Source organism: Caloenas nicobarica, chromosome 4 (assembly GCF_036013445.1).
Source record: "Caloenas nicobarica isolate bCalNic1 chromosome 4, bCalNic1.hap1, whole genome shotgun sequence".
Lineage (NCBI taxonomy): Eukaryota > Metazoa > Chordata > Aves > Columbiformes > Columbidae > Caloenas > Caloenas nicobarica.
In genome coordinates, this window is record NC_088248.1 from 19825847 (window position 1) to 19847922 (window position 22076).

At 42.1% G+C, this 22076-nt stretch overlaps 1 protein-coding gene across 2 annotated transcripts in view; it reads right to left on the bottom strand.

Annotated features, from left to right (window-relative positions):
* The window catches only part of MAML3 (mastermind like transcriptional coactivator 3), a 244716-nt gene extending 223436 nt beyond the window's left edge, over positions 1–21280 (bottom strand). For both annotated transcript variants that reach the window (XM_065634849.1, XM_065634848.1), the window contains exon 1: positions 20756–21280. In XM_065634849.1, the coding sequence (XP_065490921.1) occupies positions 20756–21205 (450 nt within the window). In that variant the 5' untranslated portion in view covers positions 21206–21280. The remainder of the gene's footprint in view (positions 1–20755) is intronic.
* Between the last annotated feature and the right edge of the window lie 796 nt (positions 21281–22076).

The window sequence follows — 22076 nt, forward strand, 5'->3', positions numbered from 1 at the left end:
AGGAGACTACAAAGAAAGATGCATTCCAACAAAACAGGCTACCAGATACTGAACAGCAGCTGGATAATATAACTCGGAAAGTTGAACTCGCCTCTGCTAGTACTTTATATTTTCTTGATTACACGTTATTTTTTTTCCCCCTTCAAGAACATGAAAACTAGCCATTTAACAGTCCAGGCTCTGAAACTAAGACTCCGGAGATTATATCGACATTTCACAACCTTCAGGCCCATCTGCTAATAAACTCTAAACATTATTCTCAAATTCAAACACAAATATTTTGTTTGTCACAACGCCTGCAGACCAGTTATTCAACAGGAAAAAAAGAAAAAAAAAGAAGTGTTTTTCAGAATCCTCCAAAGCAACTTTCCATTTCTAATACCTACTAGAACACTACCACCAGTTTACAATTCGATTTCTACAAAAACAACTTCTACGTTTTACTTAAACATTTTGTCTTTCTTCATTGTTTTTTACACTTAAAATGACAAATGATTCTGAAATTGCAGTTGGCAAGTAAGAAAACTTCCCATTATCATATCTCATAAAACACAGTTAACTTAGGTAAATAAAACTAATCAATTTACCCTAGTTAGCAGAACAGTGCATTCATTAAGTCTGTTTGCTCTAAAGAGCACACCTTCACCACCTGGCATCTGAGCACGGACAAAGCCCATCTGATCCGGAGGATGGAGTGGAAAAAGCACCATTTTGTCCTATGATTTCAAGCTAAAGGAAAAGAGACAGGGAGGGACGGAGCCCAATGTCCTTAGTTGAAAAGAAAAGAAAAGAAAAAAAAAAATCTCATCAAGGTCTCACTGAATTTTAGCCCATTAAAATGAAAATAACAGAACTGTAAATGGTAAAAAAACCCAACCAACCAACCAAACCAACCACACACACCACACAACCACACCAAACCAACACCACCACTGTATATAAACAAGTTTCATTATGATACAAAATATTTACTGGTCATGGACATCTGTGGAAATTACACATTTGTGCTGCATTATCATCTAAATTATACTCTTAAACTACTCAGCCCCTTCCGTATTCTGATATAAGATTCACGTCAAAAAAAAAAAGTTTTAAATGATGAGCACAGCAAAGGAAGTGCAGATATCAGACAGATTGTGTAAAGGATTTCAAATAGGATGATGAAATAAGTGTAGTGCTAAATGGGAGAGGTCTAAAGCCCCATTCTGTTCCCACTTAGTTTGAAGGCAGAATGGCTGATATAAATCAAAGTGATTTAAATTGCTGATTTTAATCAGGATTGAAATTATCAGGCAGGAAACCCTATATGAATAAATCAGTTTGGGGGCATTTTTATTTTTAGAATTGTTTTTCTAGAGATGGTTCAATTCTTCCTGGTTGGTAACTATTAAAACATGTAACTTGGCAACTTCATATGTCCCTTACATTAAATCTGATCGTTTTCTTCATACAAGGAAGGACTATACCATTGTACGAAGGTTATATTACTTGCAAGACAATTTATTTCTCTTTTAAACAGTTTGTGATTCCTACAAAGCCACATTTAGATGCAAACCAAAATTCTGCTAAAGCACAGCGAAATGCTATTTTTAAAAATTAATTTTTAAACAGACCTTCACTGTACCTGTTATGTAAGAATACAAGTTTATCAAACTGGGGTTTCTCTGTATTTAAAAGGACTTAAAAATTAGTAGAAACATTGTCTTTTGCCCTATGGGAAGCAGAAATCTGCTCTCTGAGTAATCAGCTTTCAGCTTTAAATGCACTAATTGAACTGAGTAAACTGATGAAGACACCATGCCAGCATCAGCACAGAAGGCTCCTATTATCTTGGTTAGAATTTTAGGGTCCCCTTGTTTCAGATTTTTTCCTAAATGTTAACCTTTAGTAGTTTGATTTCCTTTAAAACTTCAGTGTAAATATGGTGCACAGTTGCTTTTTTATGGTTGGATGATTTTTGTAGGCGACAGTAAGTTTAGGCAGAAGATATGCTATTTTCACATCTAAATTGTGTTTAAAAATTAATTTTAAAATTACTAATTGAACTCACAAATCTGAATTATGAAGAACTAGGTGTGTTTCAGGTTAGTGATTTTCATACACCCTCTTTTGGGGAGGGCAGGAGGAAAGTTAAACAAAACAAAAAAACCCCACACATGCTAAACAAGAGCCTGAATGAAAATGAACCCCTATGACAAACAACTCATGAAAGAGTAACTGCAGTTGACATATGAAACAAAACCCCTCATCCATCAGTTTATTCTGGTCAGTTTTGAATTATCCTTTTGGAATGCAGACTGCAAGTAACCAGAGGGACAACAGCGTAACCTCAAGTACCGGGGAAGGAAGAGTGCTTTACTGACCTGTGGAAAAGGAGCATTAGGAACAGATATTCTAAATCTCAAGATGTTGTTTCATAACTTGTTGTCTTGATATTCTAATTCTTTCTAAGTAGGTGGGTTATATGAAAATCCAGAAAGAAACTGCACGTGAGGGGTAGTGATGCTGCTATCAGGGTTTCTTTGCTGTGACAGGGACTATGCTACTGCAAACGTGAAAGAAACTCTCCAGATAATTCTCAGTGCTCAACAGATACAGCTTAATTCTAGTCTCCCGATATCCTTCTTCAGCTTGCAAGGAACAGGATCACTCATGTCTGCAGAAAAAAAGGTGGCAGATTTTTCCTTTATCTGGTTTAATCTATATTACTAAGTATGGCAAGCATTTCTTTGGGAAAAAAAAAAAAGACAGCGTAATTGCTACTACTACTGGTATAATCCACCTTGTGTTTTTCTCTTCTTAGCAAATTCTTCACTCGCTGCCTCTGTCTATCTACTTTCTGGGGCAGAAGCTGAGCGAACAGGGCATAGTACAGGGTGGTCAGCAATATACACATATAAAAGTGATCAAAGGCTAAAGTACCCTGTGAATCTGTAAGCCTTTGTCACATATCAGGCCATGTCAAAACAGGAGAAACAAATGCAAGAAACATTGTGTTTATTTTAAAGCTGTTTTCAAATCTTTCTCCCACTGTACAAAGCAAGTGAGACTGTGCAAAGTGCATTGAAACAAACCACCACAGAAAATTATTAAATGAAAAAATAAAATCAGAATTTGCCAGGTGGAATACGAAAGGGACACACATTTTGTACAGTATCTTTTTTAAAGCATTTGCTCCTCTATGAAGCAGTTCACTGAACGGTTGAATTTTAGCCCCAGAAGGAAACACTAAAACTTTGGCCATTCCTTTGATTTAATAAATTACATTTTAACACTTGGAGCAGATCGCAGTTGGATGACCACCAAAAGCATGTATTATTTTATTAAATAATTTTTTTTAAAAAGGAGAAATTTCAAATGCTAACCCCAAGTTTAAAAAGTTATGCATTACCAACCATCTAATTCTCCAGGAACACACAAAGTAAGGCAATTTGAAAAAAATCATCATGCTGTTAGGGTGCAGGTGAAGTTGGAGTCTGGGTCACGCCTGATGTGGGAGCCAGCAGCAGCTCTGCCCCACACAGCACCCTGGGCTCCCCTCGCACCACTGCATGAGCGGCAGCGACCAGGCACCAAGGGATAAAGCGAAATAGATCTGCCTGGCAGCCATCAGAACGGGTGCTGGCATAACTGCGCACACTTGGGCAGCTTCACAGGATTCCCACCAGCGGGAAGGGAGCCAGAATGACCTCTCTGCTACTCTTTGTTTCCTTCAGCTTTCAGAGAAGTCTGTACTCTTTCTCTCATCTGATTCCATTTCCAGCAGTGGGTAAAGATTAAATAAATATCCAAGCTAAAGAACAAAAAGAGGTAATATAAAACCTTCCTTCAAAGTAAAATTACTTCCCATTACGTAAACCCCATCATCTCTTGCCTGTGGGCAGGTGACCAGCACACCAAGCAATGAATAATAACCAAGAGAGCACACATCTCCTCCCACCTCCTGAGCCTCCTCACAGCCCACCACAGCCAGGACTGCTGCCTAGTTTTACGTCCAGGATGGCGTGTGGCCTCAGGGCTTATTACCAAGGCTTCCCCCTGCACACAGTAGTACTCCCAGTAATTTTTTTTTTTTTATGGTGGGCATGGATTCCAAATATTACCCAACTATAACATCTTGCACTTTGTGAGAGATTCAATTCCAGAACAGAGTAACTTATTTACTTCTCTTAACTTTTAAGAATATACATAATTTCAGCATGTATAATCATTTTGTTTAATTCTTTAAGCTACCTAATGTACTTCCTGATACAAATGTATCCAACTAGTAAGTGTTTTTAATATCGAATATGGAAGAAAACAGCTTTTTTCATCACTCTTATTTGTCCTCCAGAAAAAGATCAAAACCCTGAAATCACACAAGTGAGTGGATCAATCTAGAGCTCAGCACATACTAATAGGGGACCAGTGGTATTCTGCCTCTCTGCGTTATCCTTTTCCAGCTTGACCAGCAAACCGGAGTGCTCGGGTGGATCCGACAAGAAAACAGGGAACAACCAGCCAACAGCAGCGCCGCCTTATTCCTTTTTAGCTCATGCTGCTGGTAGCATGAAAGAGCAGATTAACTTGCTTTCCCCAGTGCTTCCTCATTTGCTAGACTAACACAGACAGGTGTCATTGCTCAAAAAATACAGAGCTGGTGTCACCTTCAGAAGAGACAGCCAAACAAAAAAGCCTGCTGGTTTTGCCCACCAGGGTCTCCACTCCATGACAGTCTGTGTAGAATTAGCCCTTCCAAGTCAGTGGCGATTTGCTACAAAAATTCAAGATGTATATTTTTTTGGTTGTCCTGAAGAATACCTGCAGCCCGTGCAGGTCAGAATATATGTCTCCTGACATCACAGCAAATGAAAATAGCTTCACATATCACTGCTGGAAAGAGATTGCTGCTTCTCCATTCTCACAAATTCTGCTCAATGAGATGACTAGATTACAATCCAGTATTCGCAAAATCAAGGTTCTACCTCACAGAAATTTCAGCCACAAAGAATAAAGCCAACACTAAACAAATTTTAAATATAGCCTACTTCTGAAACTTCATCTCCCATATGTGATTGAGCCATTATTGAGATAAATCCATATGCCAGTAATAGGGGATACTGAATTGAAGCAGTCAGTAAAGCCCTGTTCCAGAAACAGAGAGAGTTGTGTTGTGGTTTCCCCCCACACACACTTCCTTTGGAGGAATTAAACTAACTTAGCAGTGCCAGGATGAAAGCCTTTGCAGAAAAATGATTTTGAAGGAAATGAAGACTTTTTCCAATCACATAATTTTCTTCAAGTGTCAGAGCCCTACAATTCTTCAAACTTCCACCTTACAAACGGAAATTAAAAGTATGGTCCCAGTTGTCAAAACACACATTTACCATAAATAAATCCATTAGTCACTGCAAGGTTCTCTCTATATGAATTATACTGTCTTATGAGCAATTTCGGCGTGAGGCTACTGAACTGTAAAGACTAGCTGTACATCTCTTCCCTGATACTTAAAAAATGAATGCAACCTCCTCTGCTGCAGAGAATGATAGCCGTAGAGCGATGTGACCTATATATTATTACAAAGCACTTGTGAAAGTATGTTTTCTTAATAAAAACTGCATCATCATTGGGCATCATCTGATGATGAAACCAATCATATAGTGACTGCACATAAATATGCAGACATACATGAAATGTATGCACAGATTTCCTGTGAAGAGTTAGCAATACAGTATTTATGTGTTTTTACATCAGTTATGGCACCCAGACGAATAACATTCACACACAAACACTGAGAATTCTGAATATTTGGGTCTCTTCCCTTTGAAGGACAGACACAGGTCCCTGTCATCAGAAGTAAAAGAAGTGGTCTGGTTTGCACACATATATCCTTTATCCTCTTCCAGTCAGAGCCCAGCCCACACACCTCAAGAATCGTTCAAATCTAATCTCTCCTAAACTTGCAATAATATCGTGCATTTGACATGTGGCTTTTAATGCTTGTATTAGTTTTTAATAGCTTACAAGTTGTGGATCCTTAGCTTTCAGGAAGGGAGTGGGGGTTTCCCAGCAGAGATGCAGATAACTTCCAGAAATTTCCCATACACAAATTGCTTTCCTTAACTGCCATTCACAGAGCACTGCATGATCCCACAAGTGTGCAGACTACCCGTGAGAAATGACAGCTCTACATTCCTAAATTCTAGAATTTAGAAATCAAAACTATACATAGGAAATACTGGAGAACAGAGTCAGGAAGTATTGACATCTGACAGGGAAAAAAAATCATAAAATAATCTTTATAAATGGCTCAAATATAAGCAATTAAGTTTTTTTTTTAAATGCAGTTTGCCAAAACTCAGTTCATTACAAGAATTAGCATAGTTCTTTGTGCAACTGTGGATTCTGCCTACCAGTAGTAACTTTCCAAGATATCTCCCCAAATCTGTTCTAAAAATTAGCACAAAGCTTCCCATTCTGTCTCCAGGGATATCTTTTACTTTGTTTCTGTTCTTACATGTTGTGTCTCAAAGATGAGCTAAAGGAAGTTAAACGACCCCTTTAACACCTCATTATACAAACAATCCCTTCACGACATAACAAACAATGAGGGATTGATTTATATTGATATTTACAGACCAACAAAACGAACAGAAGCAATACATAAAAACACAGACGTCAATAAGAAGAAAGGAAAACATATACACTATTACTTAATATTATCAAAATACATGAGACCTTCCATTCAGTTCTAGCACCCTAGGAGAAAGAAAAGGGCCTCTCCTATGGTCTGGCGCATTCTACATCCTAGGTTTGAATCTTGATGCATTTTCCCGTGCTCCTGCAACACTAAGTGTCCACATCGTTCTTTGTCTTTACCTCAAAGTTCTTGTGATGAAGGCAAGCCAAATTACCTGAACTGAGTACAGATACTTCTTAGGCAGGTAAAACACTGTGCTGAAAGTCAATCGTCAGCTACATACATCCTTCTGCCACCCCTTCAGATGAAAGTGGACATAAGTTCCCTTGCTGAAACTTCTGTATTATGAATGTTTAGTAACTGAGAAATGTTATCATGTCAGTATTATGACTGAAGCAAGAAATACTGCAGATAAAACTTAGTTCTGTCAACTACGCAAACATTCTCTCCAAGTCTGCAAAAAGCACACCTGCGCATTATACCAATCCTTTACAAAGCACTCTTGTGCATTTTCAAGACCTTCTTACAGAAAAACTCGGTTCCTTTGCCTGAGACAGTAATGGCCCAAGTTGTGCAGGTTCAAGTAGGTCTGATGTAACATGGCATTAATTTTCAAGCTCACCTGTTTAACAGTATGCAACTAAATCAACCACCCCAATGATGTGAAGTGCTAACTACCCACTTCACACACTATGGCACAGACAGGTCTGCTCAGCCAGCAAAAGGACATGATTAGAACTATGGCTTATTGCATTATCAGGTCTGTAAATCTTCCTGAAAACCCTGGCTGTTTGGTGGTGTACTTTGACCTCAGGGACAGAATCTCACTCCCTTCCAAAAATGTGAGTTACTACCACCCAAGGGAAAGAAAGTCTCTCATAGCTGTTCAGTAATACTAGGCCTGGGGTGCACTCCTCAGCATTTCTCTCTACATCCATCAAAAACCAGGAATACAGTCAGCCACTAAACCACTGTCCCTAAAATACCTAAAATGCTTTCCACTTGTTCCACTGGTCTGAGAAATACACATTGCCTCTTACCTGCCACAGAAATCAAGTTTGTAAATTAGTTTATATTAGCACTGAATGTATACACAAAGTGGGGAAAAAAAGAGTTTTGAAATGTAGTTTGTTTTAGCAAAACAAAGCTAATCCATCAGGAGAAACAACGCACACTCCTTACTTAACTAACTTTAGAAACGTGTAAATAGGATTTGCACATAAAGGACTTAAAATACACACATCTGTCTGTTACTAATGTGTAAGAGGTCACTTGAGCAATGTTTGTCACGTGAACTGCTGCAGGCTGTTGGCGACTTCCAAGGAATATGCAACAGGTAACTAAGAAAAGCAAGCCTGCTGGCTGCAGGCTTACATTCCAAATGATTGTCCTATAAATTCATGATCCATGCCACTGGAAAGCATTTAGAATTCCTCAAATCTGAATAAAGCCAAAAAAATTAAAAATTACCACCTAATTTAACATCAGTGCAGAAAATCAGATAGCATAACACACCGTAATGTTTTAATGGACTTAAGATCTGGAAAAGCAGGAAAACCGAACCCCAAAACAACTGATTTGCCTGATGTTTGCAGTCAACCACAGGTATGGCTCTGTTAAAAGCCCCAGCATCAAGTTCTGGCTACTCAAGCTAGCAAAAGCTGAGTTAATTGCAAGCACCTGTGCTCTCATTGATGAGCTGTGGCCAGAGTTTGGTGAAGCATGAGTACATGGGTGGAAGAAAAGTTCTACTCTGCAGCCTGGTTGAACAAGTCTAATGGCCTCTTATCTATGTCTGTCCTTCCATTACAGCCAACGTCTGCCTGGGTCCACTCCATCTACCCCCGTCCGGGTTCCGTCCATCTCCTGACCACATTTTGTTCCTGTCTTCCCATCCACTTCCTCAGGTCTCTGCATTTCTGGTGCAGTGCCTCCTCATTTCTCCTTCCAAACTGGAATGATTTGACAGCACAGAACAGGCAAACTTTCTTATCTGCCACCTCTAAGATGAATGGGACAGCAGACTTTGAAAGCTGGGAGGAAAAATGGGGGGAAAGAACCACTAAGTTCCTGCTAGTGTAGGCAGAAACATACTCTGATATGCCTTGGGCCCACATGGGCACCTCCCAGTTGGTCTATCAGGGCTGCAAGGAGACAGACTGTTGTTGATGCGGACAAAATCTTCAGCACATTTTAGCAAGCAAATACTAAGCACATGGAAAGTACATATTTTTCCCCCCACAGGTAATAAAGTAGCTAATCTCCCTCTCCTCTCTATTCCCACTGCTGCTAGAGGGACCACAAATGGCAGATCAGAATGTGTAAGTCAGAGGTACTACAGTTTCTCATTGAAATGGTTTCAATAACTTCCTAAAAGAACAGGGAAAACAGTCTATTTTCCCCTAACCCAATTTTCAGATTAAAAAAGTAAACTACTTCAGGCAAATTTCTCTTCAAGTTTGCAACTAAGAAAAAATGGCTTTGAAAATATAAGCAACTGAAAATGGGATTTTTTTTTTTAAGAAGTACTACGTGGCCTTTATGGAAGGCAGCCTTATCAGGATCTACATGCAAGTGTAACTGCTGCAACACACAACCTCTGAAGGGCAGTATCCAGATAGCCACAAAAATCCTGTGATATACTGCAATAATATATGCATTTGACTTTCTCATCTGCAGTCAGGCTACTAATCCATCTCCACTAGGACAACTGTAGAGACTCTAACTATACTTAGAATTCTACCTTTTAAAGCAGAAACAGGCAAAAACAATCAAACAAAAAACCAACAACAAAATCCACACCCCACAAAACCCCCAACCAATTAAACCAAACGCAAAAGGAAGAAAAAAATCCTACCCAAAGTGAATTCTTGCAAAAATTCTGCCCATGTGCATTATAAAATTAATAGTATACGGATCTTGTCCAGTAAAAAAAATTATGGTTGATATTACACTGACAGAAGTTTTATACAACTGTAGGCATTTAGTTTCCTTCCTTCACAACAGGAAAGACTCTCAGCTTAAAAGATTTCCAGCTTAAATATGGAATCTTAAACCACATAAGAACTGTATATTTATTTAAAAAAATGCATTGCTGGAATAATATTAAATATTCTATGAGTTTGTTTATGCTATATTCCTCTACAGAGCCCTGTGTATACAACTGTAATTGTTTTTCGCCTGTTTGCCTCAGTTATCTTCCTACGTTTACAAAGATCTAAGCTATATATGAGCTCAAAAAAATTTCTTTTACCCTAAAAAAAAAAAAAAAGGCACATTCTAAAAATGGGGGAAAAAAAAAAGAAATGCAGTACTTTGGTCAAAATTTTTACATATTCTACTGTTATCTGAGATGACCAGCAAAATTTGCTCCTGCCATTAGCTTTATAGGCATGCTAGCAAGTCCAAATCTGTTCTGATAAACTCTTTATGTGACTTTACAACATATGTTCACCATGCGTTCACTATCCACAACAGAGGAGTCAAAGACTTGGGAAATAAATAATTTTGAAACCAGAAAGAACGTGTTCTCAAGTAACCACTACTGAAACTTGACATATGGAACACACTGCGTTAGGAATACCAATATTGCTAATACTGTTGTTTACCTGTTGTGCTAGCAGGTTGGATCCTAACAAGTGAGGTAACTCTGAAATAAAATACCTGAGAAAGGAGGAAAACCAAATTAAAAGCCCCAAACAAACAAAAACCCCTCCACTGAACCCCTTATCATTAACTTACTAAAAAATTAATTAAATCACCTACACTAATCAGCATTCAAAGTACAAATTCATGAAAAATCCATTCAGAGAATTATGATTTACATTATCTTTACTAATTCTCATATTACAAAGCAAATCTGGCATAAGTTGCTCCATCTGCGACTTTTTTTTCCTGGACTACTTGAATAAGAATTATTGTCATATTGCCCAGAGGTGGATTCGGATAGAAGGAAGATAAAACTGTGTGCAAGTGTCTTCATCTTGGACACAGCAGCCCACTTGAGTATTGCCCTACGTCCCATATGTAAGTCAAAGTATCACATTCCATGAATGGTGATACTTTTTTATGTGGGCCTTTCAAAGTTATTTTACCTAGTTTATTATTCTACATGGAATTAAAACAAGTATAAACACATCTGAGTAGCCTGGGGAAAAAAATGCAATTACTGTACTATAAAGATAAAGCAAAATCATACTTTTCCTTGTTTTATCAGAGAGGCAAAAACAAAGTTTGTAAGTTTTCAGAAGTAAATTAGGAAACAAAAGAAATATGACCACAAGCACTTTTTTTTTCCCCTCACATGAAGGACAGAGGTCACCTACCTACATCTACACCATGGCCAGCATGAAGTCCTCTTTGCACTAGATTGAGGTGAAAAGATATTCTCCTCAGTCTTCTTTACACTTTGGATCGCCGCCTCATCCTTGCAAGTAACCATATCGATATTGGAAGCATCTTTGGGAATAATGTTCTGTCTAGTGTTCCATAAACTGCTGAAGTATTTCACTCCCAGATTAACTACAGCAATGCACCACAACTACCAGGCTTTCAGCTTGGGGCTGGCCAGGGAACTGGCAGAGGATGAGGGCACAATCAAAGAGACAGACAGAGCTTTGCTGACATAGGACCCTCTGCCTCCCCTGTTCTCTGTCCCCTCTGCCCCAGTACCACACTGTGCAGTTTCACCTCCCGCTAAAAAATAAACACTGTTTTTCTCCTAAGCAGGTAATTTTCCACCTAGCCGAGTACCACAGACTGGCTCACCAGGCCAGCACGAGTGTAGGTATAGGACTGCAGAAGGGAGGGAAGAGGAGATATCTTTCAGAAAATGACTTCAAAAATAGTTAAACTTCACATATTCTCACCACTGGCTCTATGCAGCATGAAATTTTACAGTAAAAAGAGAAGAAGAGACAAGTTTCTCATTCCTGAGGAATCACTTCCTCAAGATACTTGGTATTGACACCAAAAAACCAAACCAAAACACCACACCACAAACAACACGTGTTTCTTGTATTCAAATATCCACAGTAACTATAAAGAAAGATGGTGTATGCCAACTTCCCAGAACTCCTCTCTGGCTGTCAGAGACTGCCATACGCTTTAGCACAGCAATGGGTGAGGGAGAGGTAAAGCTTTTAATGCCACTAGTCAAATTCGGTTTTGATTTTGCTACTCTACATTCACAAATCTCCATTATCCCCACCCACTGCTGGCATTTCCCACAACAAAAATGCTACTGAGAAGGGCAATAAACCCTAGTGTGAATATAAAGTTTTTTGGTTTGTTGTAAATGAAATTGAGGAGACAAAGGGACTTGTTGTTGTTTTGAGTGATGTGGAATACATAGTAGAAAGTGTTAGAGAAAATAAGCCCCAGTCAACTGCCCTGGAGTGAAAAAATGTAAAGCCAAATTCTCTCAGGTGAGCTTTCAAAACTGCAGCAATCCAGCCTTTAAATAATCTTTCAGCCTACAAACTAGTTAGCACAAATAATTTGTCATCAAATTGGGGGGGGGGGGGGGGGAGATAACACTGCAACCTCAGCATGGTATCTACTTTTACTAGAATGCAAAAACTGCAAGCTCAGCCCAGAAATGTGCTGTAATAGAAGGACCTACAGATTATTTTGAACCATTACTTCATATCCAGTCATGGATTACGTGCCAGAACGCTTCAGCCAATTTGGAGCTCAAACAACGTGGCCTCCTTTCAGTGACAGAAGTCTACAGTCTTCTGTGTGACTCCACTAATGTCTTCAAAGCTACATTACCTGCTTCGATGACAACTAAAAAGATGTATAATGAATAGAGATACTACTTGCCAAAAACATCATTAAAAATTGGTTATTAAATGTCACTAGCAGCTTTCCGTATGCTGCCTCAGTTAAGCACTGGCATGTACTCCAGAGAAATCAGAACAGCCACCAGCTTCAGAGACAAAAACAAACAGCAGCAAAAATCACAGCTGAACTGTAACAATCTTTTTAGCAGTCTAAAGACAACCACTGCCAGCTGAGGTAGTCATACTTAAGAATAATTTTCTCAAATACTAGAGAGTCTGTAACCACAATATTCTGCATAAACAGAAGCAGTAGGAAATGCTACAGTTTCTCTTTTGGCTAAATGTTGGTCTGTCCTCCTTAATATAAGGAAATAGTTTAAACTATTAAAAAATTTCAATACTTTCCAGACCTCTTTCAGCATCTCATCTGCCATAACCACCTCCCTTCCTCCTTTAGATTAAACACAACAAAGAAGTGCCAAAACATCACAGTGGAATAGATATGAGCTAAAGAAAAGAGAGGCTGAAAATCTAGAAAATGGGTGGATATCAGCCGTTCTTAAACTTATCAGACTAGTATGTCCCCTTTCTCCATCAAAACTGATCACTGGTCATAAATCCTTGCATCATAAATCTTTTCACTTTGTCTTTCAGTGCAGTTTAAAAATCAGTGTATATGTTATGGTTTATAGAAACACACATACATAGGCACATTGGCTTCTTGTGATCACACCCAGGGCCACAGTAAGATAAAGGACCAATTCTCTGCTCTTTACCTAGGTATACAATATCCAGGGATCTTCTGAACAGGCCCGAGATTTTCACAAACAGTGTAAAGAGAACTACAGCAGAAAAGCTATACCTTCACTGTGGTACTTAACAGCTGTTTCTCCAAATCCAGAGACCAGAGGAAAAAGAAGTGGAACTGTTTTATTAAACCAGAAATGCTCCTGTGTGTCACGTAGCTAAAGCAATGTAGGGAGGAGACTGAAGTGTGAAGAAGAGAGGAGGGGAAGAGGCACAGCCCAACAGCCCCACCTTAAATCAGTTAAAAAGCAACTCTACCACCCTTTAATTGTTCAGCAATGAGAACGTTATAGAACACTATAGAGTCCTATATTACAACCTTACAGAAAGTGGCCTTGATGAAGAACAAATACAGGAAAGAAAATCCTTGAGATGTTGGTCTTTCTGTTTATTAACTTAGTTATTCTGAATGTCATAAATACAAACCTCTCTTCTACTCCATGTATGCTGTGGTTGTGCAGCGACAGCAAGCAAAGAGCAGTTGACCATCTACCCTACCAACAGCACTGCAGCATCAGCCTTAGCAGTTACAGAAACATAGAAAAAATGCAAAGTGCCTATGGGTGGACACATGGCTCTCTTAGGTCAACTAAACATTAAAGTATTCTTATCTCCTTGCCAATTTTAACTGTATGTGGTGGAAAACAAAATGAAGGCAAAAGAGGGAAGTCTTGAAAGAAGGCAGCTCAACTCCTTCCTGTGAGCACAAAATTTCAGCAGCTGCTGTCTTTTTAACTACTACAAGTTTTAAACAATATTTTCTCTTAACCACTATGAAACTGAGTTTCAAGTATTCAAAAAACAAACAGAAGCAGACTATGATTACTTCTGAGCTACAAACATTGTGAAACTGAAGTGTGTGAGGGGGAAGCAAAAAGGTAATCAAAGTTATATGATTTTGTGACTCACCATCTTAGACAAACTAGGAAAAGAAATATTTCAAATCACTAAGACTCCCAGATTCCCACTGAATGTGCAAGTACATTGCTTATCTGAACAGCCTGTGAGATCCCAGACTGGAAAACTCATTACAGGTTCATAACTTCAGTCTGAGATTTCACCTCACATTTCAATTCGCAAAACAATACACTTGAAGGATTCCAGTCAGCAGTTCCTGGCTGTCAGACCTGTCCTTAAACCTCTGCTAATCCAAGCACATCTCTCACATGAATTATACATATTGGAGTAATATGCAACCAAATATCATATACACACAAGCATTTAAGTAAAAATGAACCCTGACTCCTTTGCTACTTACAGTCTTTCCTGGTTCAGTGTCTATGTTCAGGAACATGGCACTGACACCAGGTGTTACTTAGCTCAAGTAAAATGTATGCTACCAGGTGGGCATCTTTTAACTAATATGTCCCAGGTGTTTAACCTGAGATAAGGGTGAAGTTTCACAAGAGGATTAAGGTATTGAAAGATTGTGATGCCCATAAGAGGGACAAACAAATAATGGATCTGATGCAGCTGAAAACTCACACAGAAGAAAAGGAATAAATGTGCCTGTCCTCTCCATCTGCTCAGTGAACCATCTGACAGTGGAGGTACATGAACAAGGGGCCGCATCAGCAAAGAGAGGCAGCAAGAAAGTATGGCCACTGAGAAGACCATGAAAGATGAGACTTCCCAGTGGTGGCAGCTCAGGTTTACACCAGCTTAAGCCACTTGTGAAGCCTTAAGCTTTATGTCAATTTACTGTAAATTTAGGTTAACCTAAATGCAACCAATTGTCCTAACATGATTACATGTTAATATTTCTGGCTTTGTGTTAGCAGAATGAGTTTTGGACATGTTTCAGGCGAAGTTGTTCTTTCTGAACTTGACAATGCCCAGAACTTCACTGCAGGACTTTTAAATTGTGGCATTTGGTCAAGCTGTAGCTTATTTTTCACTGTGACTGGCTGTTCACTGTACGTCAAAATACAATTTGCTATTCTCCAGCTATGGCTCATAATAACCCAACCACTATCTTTTAAAGGGACACTCTATAAGAGCATGTAAAGGTCATTAGAGGCTTGTCCTTGAAGATTCTCTCGGTTCCTTTCAGTTTGCAAAGCTAAAACCTATTGTGCTGACTACGTGCAAAAGGAGGTCAACATAAAAACTCCTTGTCCTAAAGGACAGTAATCACATAGGAGCATCAAGCATGAGTTGGTATGAAAAGCACAAGAAAAATGGGAGAGGTTGTGGAATAAGAAAGACACAGAGATCCACCCTTACAGGGAGGGCAAAATAAAAAGGGCTACAGGATGACTCCTTCTATGAGGCATATGAAAGAGGAGGAGCATTGTTGGCCTGGGATTAAATTCTGATATCATCCCAGTTTTGCATTTACTACTGACTTTACCCCAGTGTGAGCAAGATCAGACATAGCTTATTAACTGAAGAGATGCTTAATCCGACTTAGTCACTAGGCACAAGTAAGGGCTGCAGTACTTGACCTCTTGTGCAAAATAAAAAGAAACATCTGAAAAATCATCTTTCTTTTTCACCTCTGCAATGCTAGACAAATAGATGTTTCCTATAGTGTAACTAATGAACTCTCGAGCACCTGTGAAGTAAGTTAAATGGCAATATTACATGAGAAAGAACACAAGAAATGTGTCAGGTTTATGAACATACACACAGGCACGCATTAAATACCGCAGGTGTAAGCTTTAAAAGACTACTCACAAGACTGACAGCATTCTTCCACACTCTGTTTCATTAATGAAATTACCCATGAATCACTAAGACAAATTAAGAAGTTAACTTTTCACTCAGGATACCTTTTTCAACAAAAAGGAGAAATTGGAATGGGGGAGTAACTACTTTTCTGTGGTAAAATATGTGTCAAAAGTAAAACAGATAACTGGATTTCTCCAGTTTTGAACATGTTATTCTGTCCCTGTACAAAGCAAGCTGAAAGGATTGGCCTGCCTATCTCCCTTCCCTCAGGTAGAAGGGCAACATGACCATTAACTTCCATGAGGCACTGCAGCGGCCCAGAATGGATAAAAAGCAGTATTGGAAAATGCTGTATTTGCCAGCCATGTTTTCTCTAACTTTAAACTAATTCTGAATTGGCTCAGTATGCTTTAGCAAGGGAACAGAAAAGATGATCCAATAAGTCATTTGACTTCCGTCACTAATTTCTGTGACCTAAATAACATTTTATGTTTATGATGTTCAAAACTGAATTTCCTAAGGACTGGTTTTAGGGTTAGAAATGGTCAGTGTGACAGTAACTATCAAGCCCACAATGATGCTGAATAAGAAAAGTCGTGAAGAACTTTTAAAATGGGAAAAGTAGCTCCAGCCCCTTTACATTCCACAGTAGAGCTCAGATGCAAACAAACGTGAATTAGAAGGTTAATATGGTAATTACAGATACAGTGTTTCATTGGACAAAAAAAGGACAAACGATACACAATGAGAAGAGCAGTGTCAGGGATAAGAAACAAAGGTGATATAACTTGCAATATCCATTATATGTTTGGATATTTATTATATAATAAATATACATTATTTATTCTTTATTTTATATATAATGTATGTGTATACACACGCACAAAATCTCTGAACCACACACAATAACATGGATGCAGAGCCAGAAGACTCTTGCACTTAAAGGAGGAAGCAAGGCAGTAGATTAACTCACAAAGAACCAAAGAACTGAAATAATGTGTTGATATTTCCTGGAAGTAATCTAAAGATGAGCAGCAGAGTTTTGGATGGGCTGCAAATTTTCCCAATACTTCCTTTGAAAACCAAGCTGGTACAGCATTCTAAGAATCCAACTCAAAGGCATGGAAAACAACTTTGGCTTTTGCCAGGTTGAACTGGGAGGAACAAAAAGGGAAAAAAAAAAAAAAAAAGTCCTCCCAGGCATTTATAAACAACTTTATTTTAAATGTTGTGCATGTTCCAATCAATGCCTGTGGATGGGCGAATGTGTTCTGAAACCCACCGTTCTCAAGTAGAAGAGGCTGAAATAGTTATAAATTCAAGTATTCCAAAATTCAGCAAGTGAAAACTTGGTCTATAACAAGACACAGATTTAATGTAGATCAGCAACTCATGAAATATAGCCAAGCCTATGCTCCTACAGCCCTTTTTGAAAAAAGGCTCCCATTGATATCTGCTTGTTAGTTGACATAGAGTCCTAAACAGTGGAAACTGCATAATCCCTTTCATGAACTCAGGGAGTGAGGGTGTAAACTGTGGGGGCGGCAACAAGGAGCACTGTACAGACTAGAGCGTTTGTACTCCATCAGATGAAGAAAATCAGAATGCATGTCTTTAAATCATAATCGTCTTCTAAAGCTGTTTTTTCACCCAGTTTGCTGAAGGGCATCTCAGCACGTGTCAGCACCACCTTCTGGGAGGGTTTGCTGGGTGGCTGCTGCCCTGACCCAGCACACATCTCCCTTCCCTTCTCAGCGTCTCTCAGTTTGGAGAGGAATACACCCGCACGCTCATAACATTTTCCTTTGATTTGACTTGATTAAAAAAAAAAAAATCAGAAATAGTATTTCTTGCTAGCCTCCTTGTATTTGTTGTCATTTAATCCTGACTGCTTAATTTCCAAATTGTGCAGTTTCATAATTTGAGGGAAGAATTTAATAATGATTTTGTGTGAAGAGTAAAGCAGTAACAGATTCGTATGATTGCTCCACTGTAAAACTCATAGCTGGAGTTTACCAAAGAATAAAGAAAAGGAGAAAATCCCAAAATGTAGTTAACTGTTTTCTCATGTCAAAAGAAAATGTTGAATAAAGTTGAACTGGTTTGGTAAATACAAAGCATGATGTAAGTAAACCGTGAAACTTACCAAACTGATATGACTGGCAGAAATGAAGAACTTACTTTTCATACTTTAAAAAGCATAAATGTCTCAAAGAAAATACTTCTCAATTGCTTTAAAAGGAGCAATTTCTCAGGTTTTCAGTATAACTTTCATGTACCCGTTAATGTTCCCAGACACTAGGCAAAAATCATAATTAACACTCTGTAAGTGAAACAAAGGAGATAATGTTTCTCATTTTTTTGCAACATTTGTGTACTTATTCTTAAACCACTTGGTTGATGGAAATGGTTCAGGTTTTTGTAAAGTATTAGAATTTAAGATGAAAAGCATAGTGCACATCAAGTACATTTAAACAGCATCAGGACTGTAGCACAAAAATTCAGTTACGATTAATTTCATAGCAAACTATCCCTTAATTAGGCTACTCTTAGCTCTTGAAGCATCCCAACCTGAAACAAGCGAGTAACAGTGAGAGCTGTAACTGCAGTTCCTCCTTTTGTTACTTTGTTTCCATAACTTTCACATTATAGCATAGCTTTGTGTATCCATCCTAGATCTTCAAAGGAAGGCCAACAAACGAGCTACTTAACTAAAAATCCTGATGGTTAAGGCTTTAGCATGGACTTTGGGAAGCAGGGGAAAGGGCAACCAACCACCAGCAAAGGCCTAAAAGCACGGGAGCTGTTCTAGAGCTGGATATGTACAGAGTGCACCATGGTGCTTCCCCAGAGCCTGAGCAACCAGTCCCTTTCCTGTATCTTGTAAAAATGGCATGGAATTTGAGGACAGTTTGGCTGATGAAAGGTAGCCACTGCTCATGGAGTGTGATTAGAGACTCAGTTACTGCACTAGGCGTAGATCTAAGCCAAGGCGAAATATTGTGGTGTGGGAGCACCATATCAAGTGTGTATTTAAAAGCCTCAGGCCCGCGGAACCGTGAGAGAAGGAAGAGAAATATGGTTGTGCCTTCCTGGTAACATCAGGAAAGCAACAAGATGTCAGTGAGGTTTTTCTGCTTCCTGTTTGCGAAGCACAGCCTCCCCTTCGCCCCCGCCGCTTTGTGTGGCTCCTGCTGGCGCTCTCTCCCTGCGCGGTTCCTGCGCGCCAGCCCCGCTCCCTCCTCCGCCCGCTGCCGCGGTTCCTGCGCGCCTCCCCGCCGCCAAGGAAGGAGTCCCGCTCTCCCGCCTGGCCTCGCCGGGAGGTGTGCCCGGCTGCCGGGCGGTGGGGACTGCTCTCCGGCCGGGAGGGCGCAGGGAGGCGGCAGCCGCGCTCTGCTCCTTATCGGCGAGGCGGGAGGTGGGGGCTGCGCTCATCGCTGGGCTTTTGTTTGCTGATGGCGAAGCGATCCCCACCTCCTCGCCCTCCGTGACGGAGCGGGGCTGCGGGGCAGACAAAGCGCCCGGTAGGACAGCGCGGGGCAGAGGGGAAGGGTGCTGCCCGCGGGGCTGCGCGGCATCGCGCAGGGGAGGAGCCGGCAGCACGACCGGGGAGGACAGGCTCGGTGCGGCCCAAAATAAACACATTGCTCCCCGCTTTCAGATGCGGGGGGCGGGAGGAAGAGCCGCTGCCGGGACGGCCTCCTCCCCGCCGCTTTGTCACGGAGACCCCCCCACGCGGGGCCGGCGGCAGCTGCCGCCCTGCTGGACCCTCCCGCACCGCCGCGCCTCCCCGCGCAGCAGGGGAGGGAGAGAGGGAGGGACGTGCGAGGCTTGTAAACCACACGCTGCCTTCGCACCTCCCCTCGCTCCCTCCCTCCCTCCTCCCCGCCGGTCTCCGCTGCCTATTGTGCGCCCGGCAGACGGCGAAGACCCAGCTGCCCCGTGCCCGCCCCCGAGTGCCGGGGCGGGGGGACACGTCAGGACACACACGCGTTCCCCCCGAGGCGAAGTCGCCCGCTTGCTCCCGCCGGCCCAGGCCAACAGCCCGAGCCGCCGGCGGCGGCACCCACCAGAACGAGTGGCGGCCGCGACCTGCTATAAATAAGGCTCAGACGGAGCGCGGGGACCGGCTCCCCCCGCACCGCCTTTTATTATTCATCATCGGTGCAGCCTGGGAGTGGGAAACTCCGCTTCCTACTTGCCGCTACGCTCCTACCGGCTCAGCCCCCGCCCCCTTTCCCCCCTCCGCTCCCCGCTAAGCTCCTTAAAACCCAAGGAAACTTTAGGAAGCGATTCAGCTCGAGCTGCTGCTCGCGTGGGGAGCCGGGCTCCTGCACGCCGGGGCAGCCGAGGCGAGAAACCTGCCCAACTTTTCCTCCTGCCGTCACCCCAGCCTGCGGAGCCAACTTCCACCTTCCTCCGCGGCGGGATTTAAAAAGGCAGCCAGCAAAGGCGCACGGCCGCCTAGCCGCACGCCCCCCGCGCGGAAAGCCGTCGCAAAACACGCACGCACACAAAACCCTTCTCTGGCTTTCGGCAGCCCTCCCGCTCCTTCCCTCTTCCTCCCCGGGCGGCTCTTCCCTTCTGAAAGAGACCGGGAAAAAAGTTTGTCCGCTGCCCCCGCCCCTGTCCTGGAGAAGTTGCGGAAGCCACCCGGCAGCCTCTCGCTCGCCAACCTTGCCCGCGGCCCTGCCAGCGTCAAAGTAGAGCCGAGCCCCATCCCCGGCGGAAAACAACGGTGGCGACCCCCAGCTCATCCCGGCGAGAGACTCGGAGCGGACAGCGACTCCCCCGGCCCGCATCCCCTTACCATGATCAGAGTGTGGTTCCTCTGCTCCGCCGCGGCAGGCTCGGCATCTTGCTGCTGTTTGCCCTGATGCTGCTGCTTGCTGCCGCCGGCGCCGGTGCCCGTTTTCTTGGCTCTCTGCTCCAGGGTCCGCTGGTAGAGGCTCACCGTGTCCCTGCGCTCCAGCTCCAGCTGCTCCGCCTGGGCTTGCTGGTACCTGCTCTCGCAGTTGACATGGTGCCGCCGGCAGCCCTCGATGCGCTGCCTCAGCCGCTCCACCACCGTGCTGTGCTTGGGAATGCCGCCGCCGCTGTTAGCATTATTGTTACCGGGAGCAGCGGCAGGAGGGCCGTGGGGAGTGCTGTTAACCCCGATACCGGCACCGCCAGCCCCGCTGAGGCTGCTGTTCAGGTTATTGTTGATGCAGATACTGCTGCCATTCGCGGCGGCAGCGGGGGCTGCAAAATCCCCCATCCTCTTCCCCGTGCACACTATTTTGGAAGAACTTTTTTATCCTACCCTTCACGCACACACAGTCTCCTCCGGGGTCCTGATGAGATACTTTTTAGAGAACCGGGGGGGGGGGGGGGAGGGGGCACCACCATGGATCAGGGAAACAGCGATCCCAAGCAAATGTTTCTCTTTCCCCACAGCCAATCCCTCTCGAGGAGCTCCAAAACATTAAAAAGAATGGGGGGGGGGGGGGGGGGGGGGGGAGGAGGGAAATAGAGAAAGTGCTAAAAGGTTATCACCAGCAACACAACCAACAAACACACACACAAAAAAGCACAACAAACTAAGCAACAGCAATTCGGGTAGCAAACTCCAGGAGATATTCAGACCAGTTCCTTTCCTCCTTTTTCTTTTTTATAATCCATTATTTCAAAATAGGTTCCATGAGATTTCCGGAGATTTTGCCAAAAGTCTTCTCTCCCCATGTATAAAGAGACACACACGCGCTCCTCCACAAGCACACACATATACGTACACACACGTTCACACACACACATCCAAGCACAAGCACACGCTGGGCACACACGGCACACTCACTCGCACTCCCCGGCATCAAAAGACAGGCAAAGCCGCTTTCTTATTGTATTTTCCTTCTAGAAAAAAGTTTTGGTGTTTATGCCGCACCGCGTTCGCAAAGTACTTTGGCTGCTCAGTTGCATTTCAACAGGAACCTAAATAGCAAATCCTCGGGCTGGGGGAAGTAAACACATGAACAATCCGGGCCGAGCTGGAAAAAAAGTAGAGCTCTGAAGTCTTTGCAAAACGCCGAGCTGATACAGCCTAACGCTTTGCTCTGCTTTGCTTGCTGCTGCTCCTCCTGCCACCATCACAA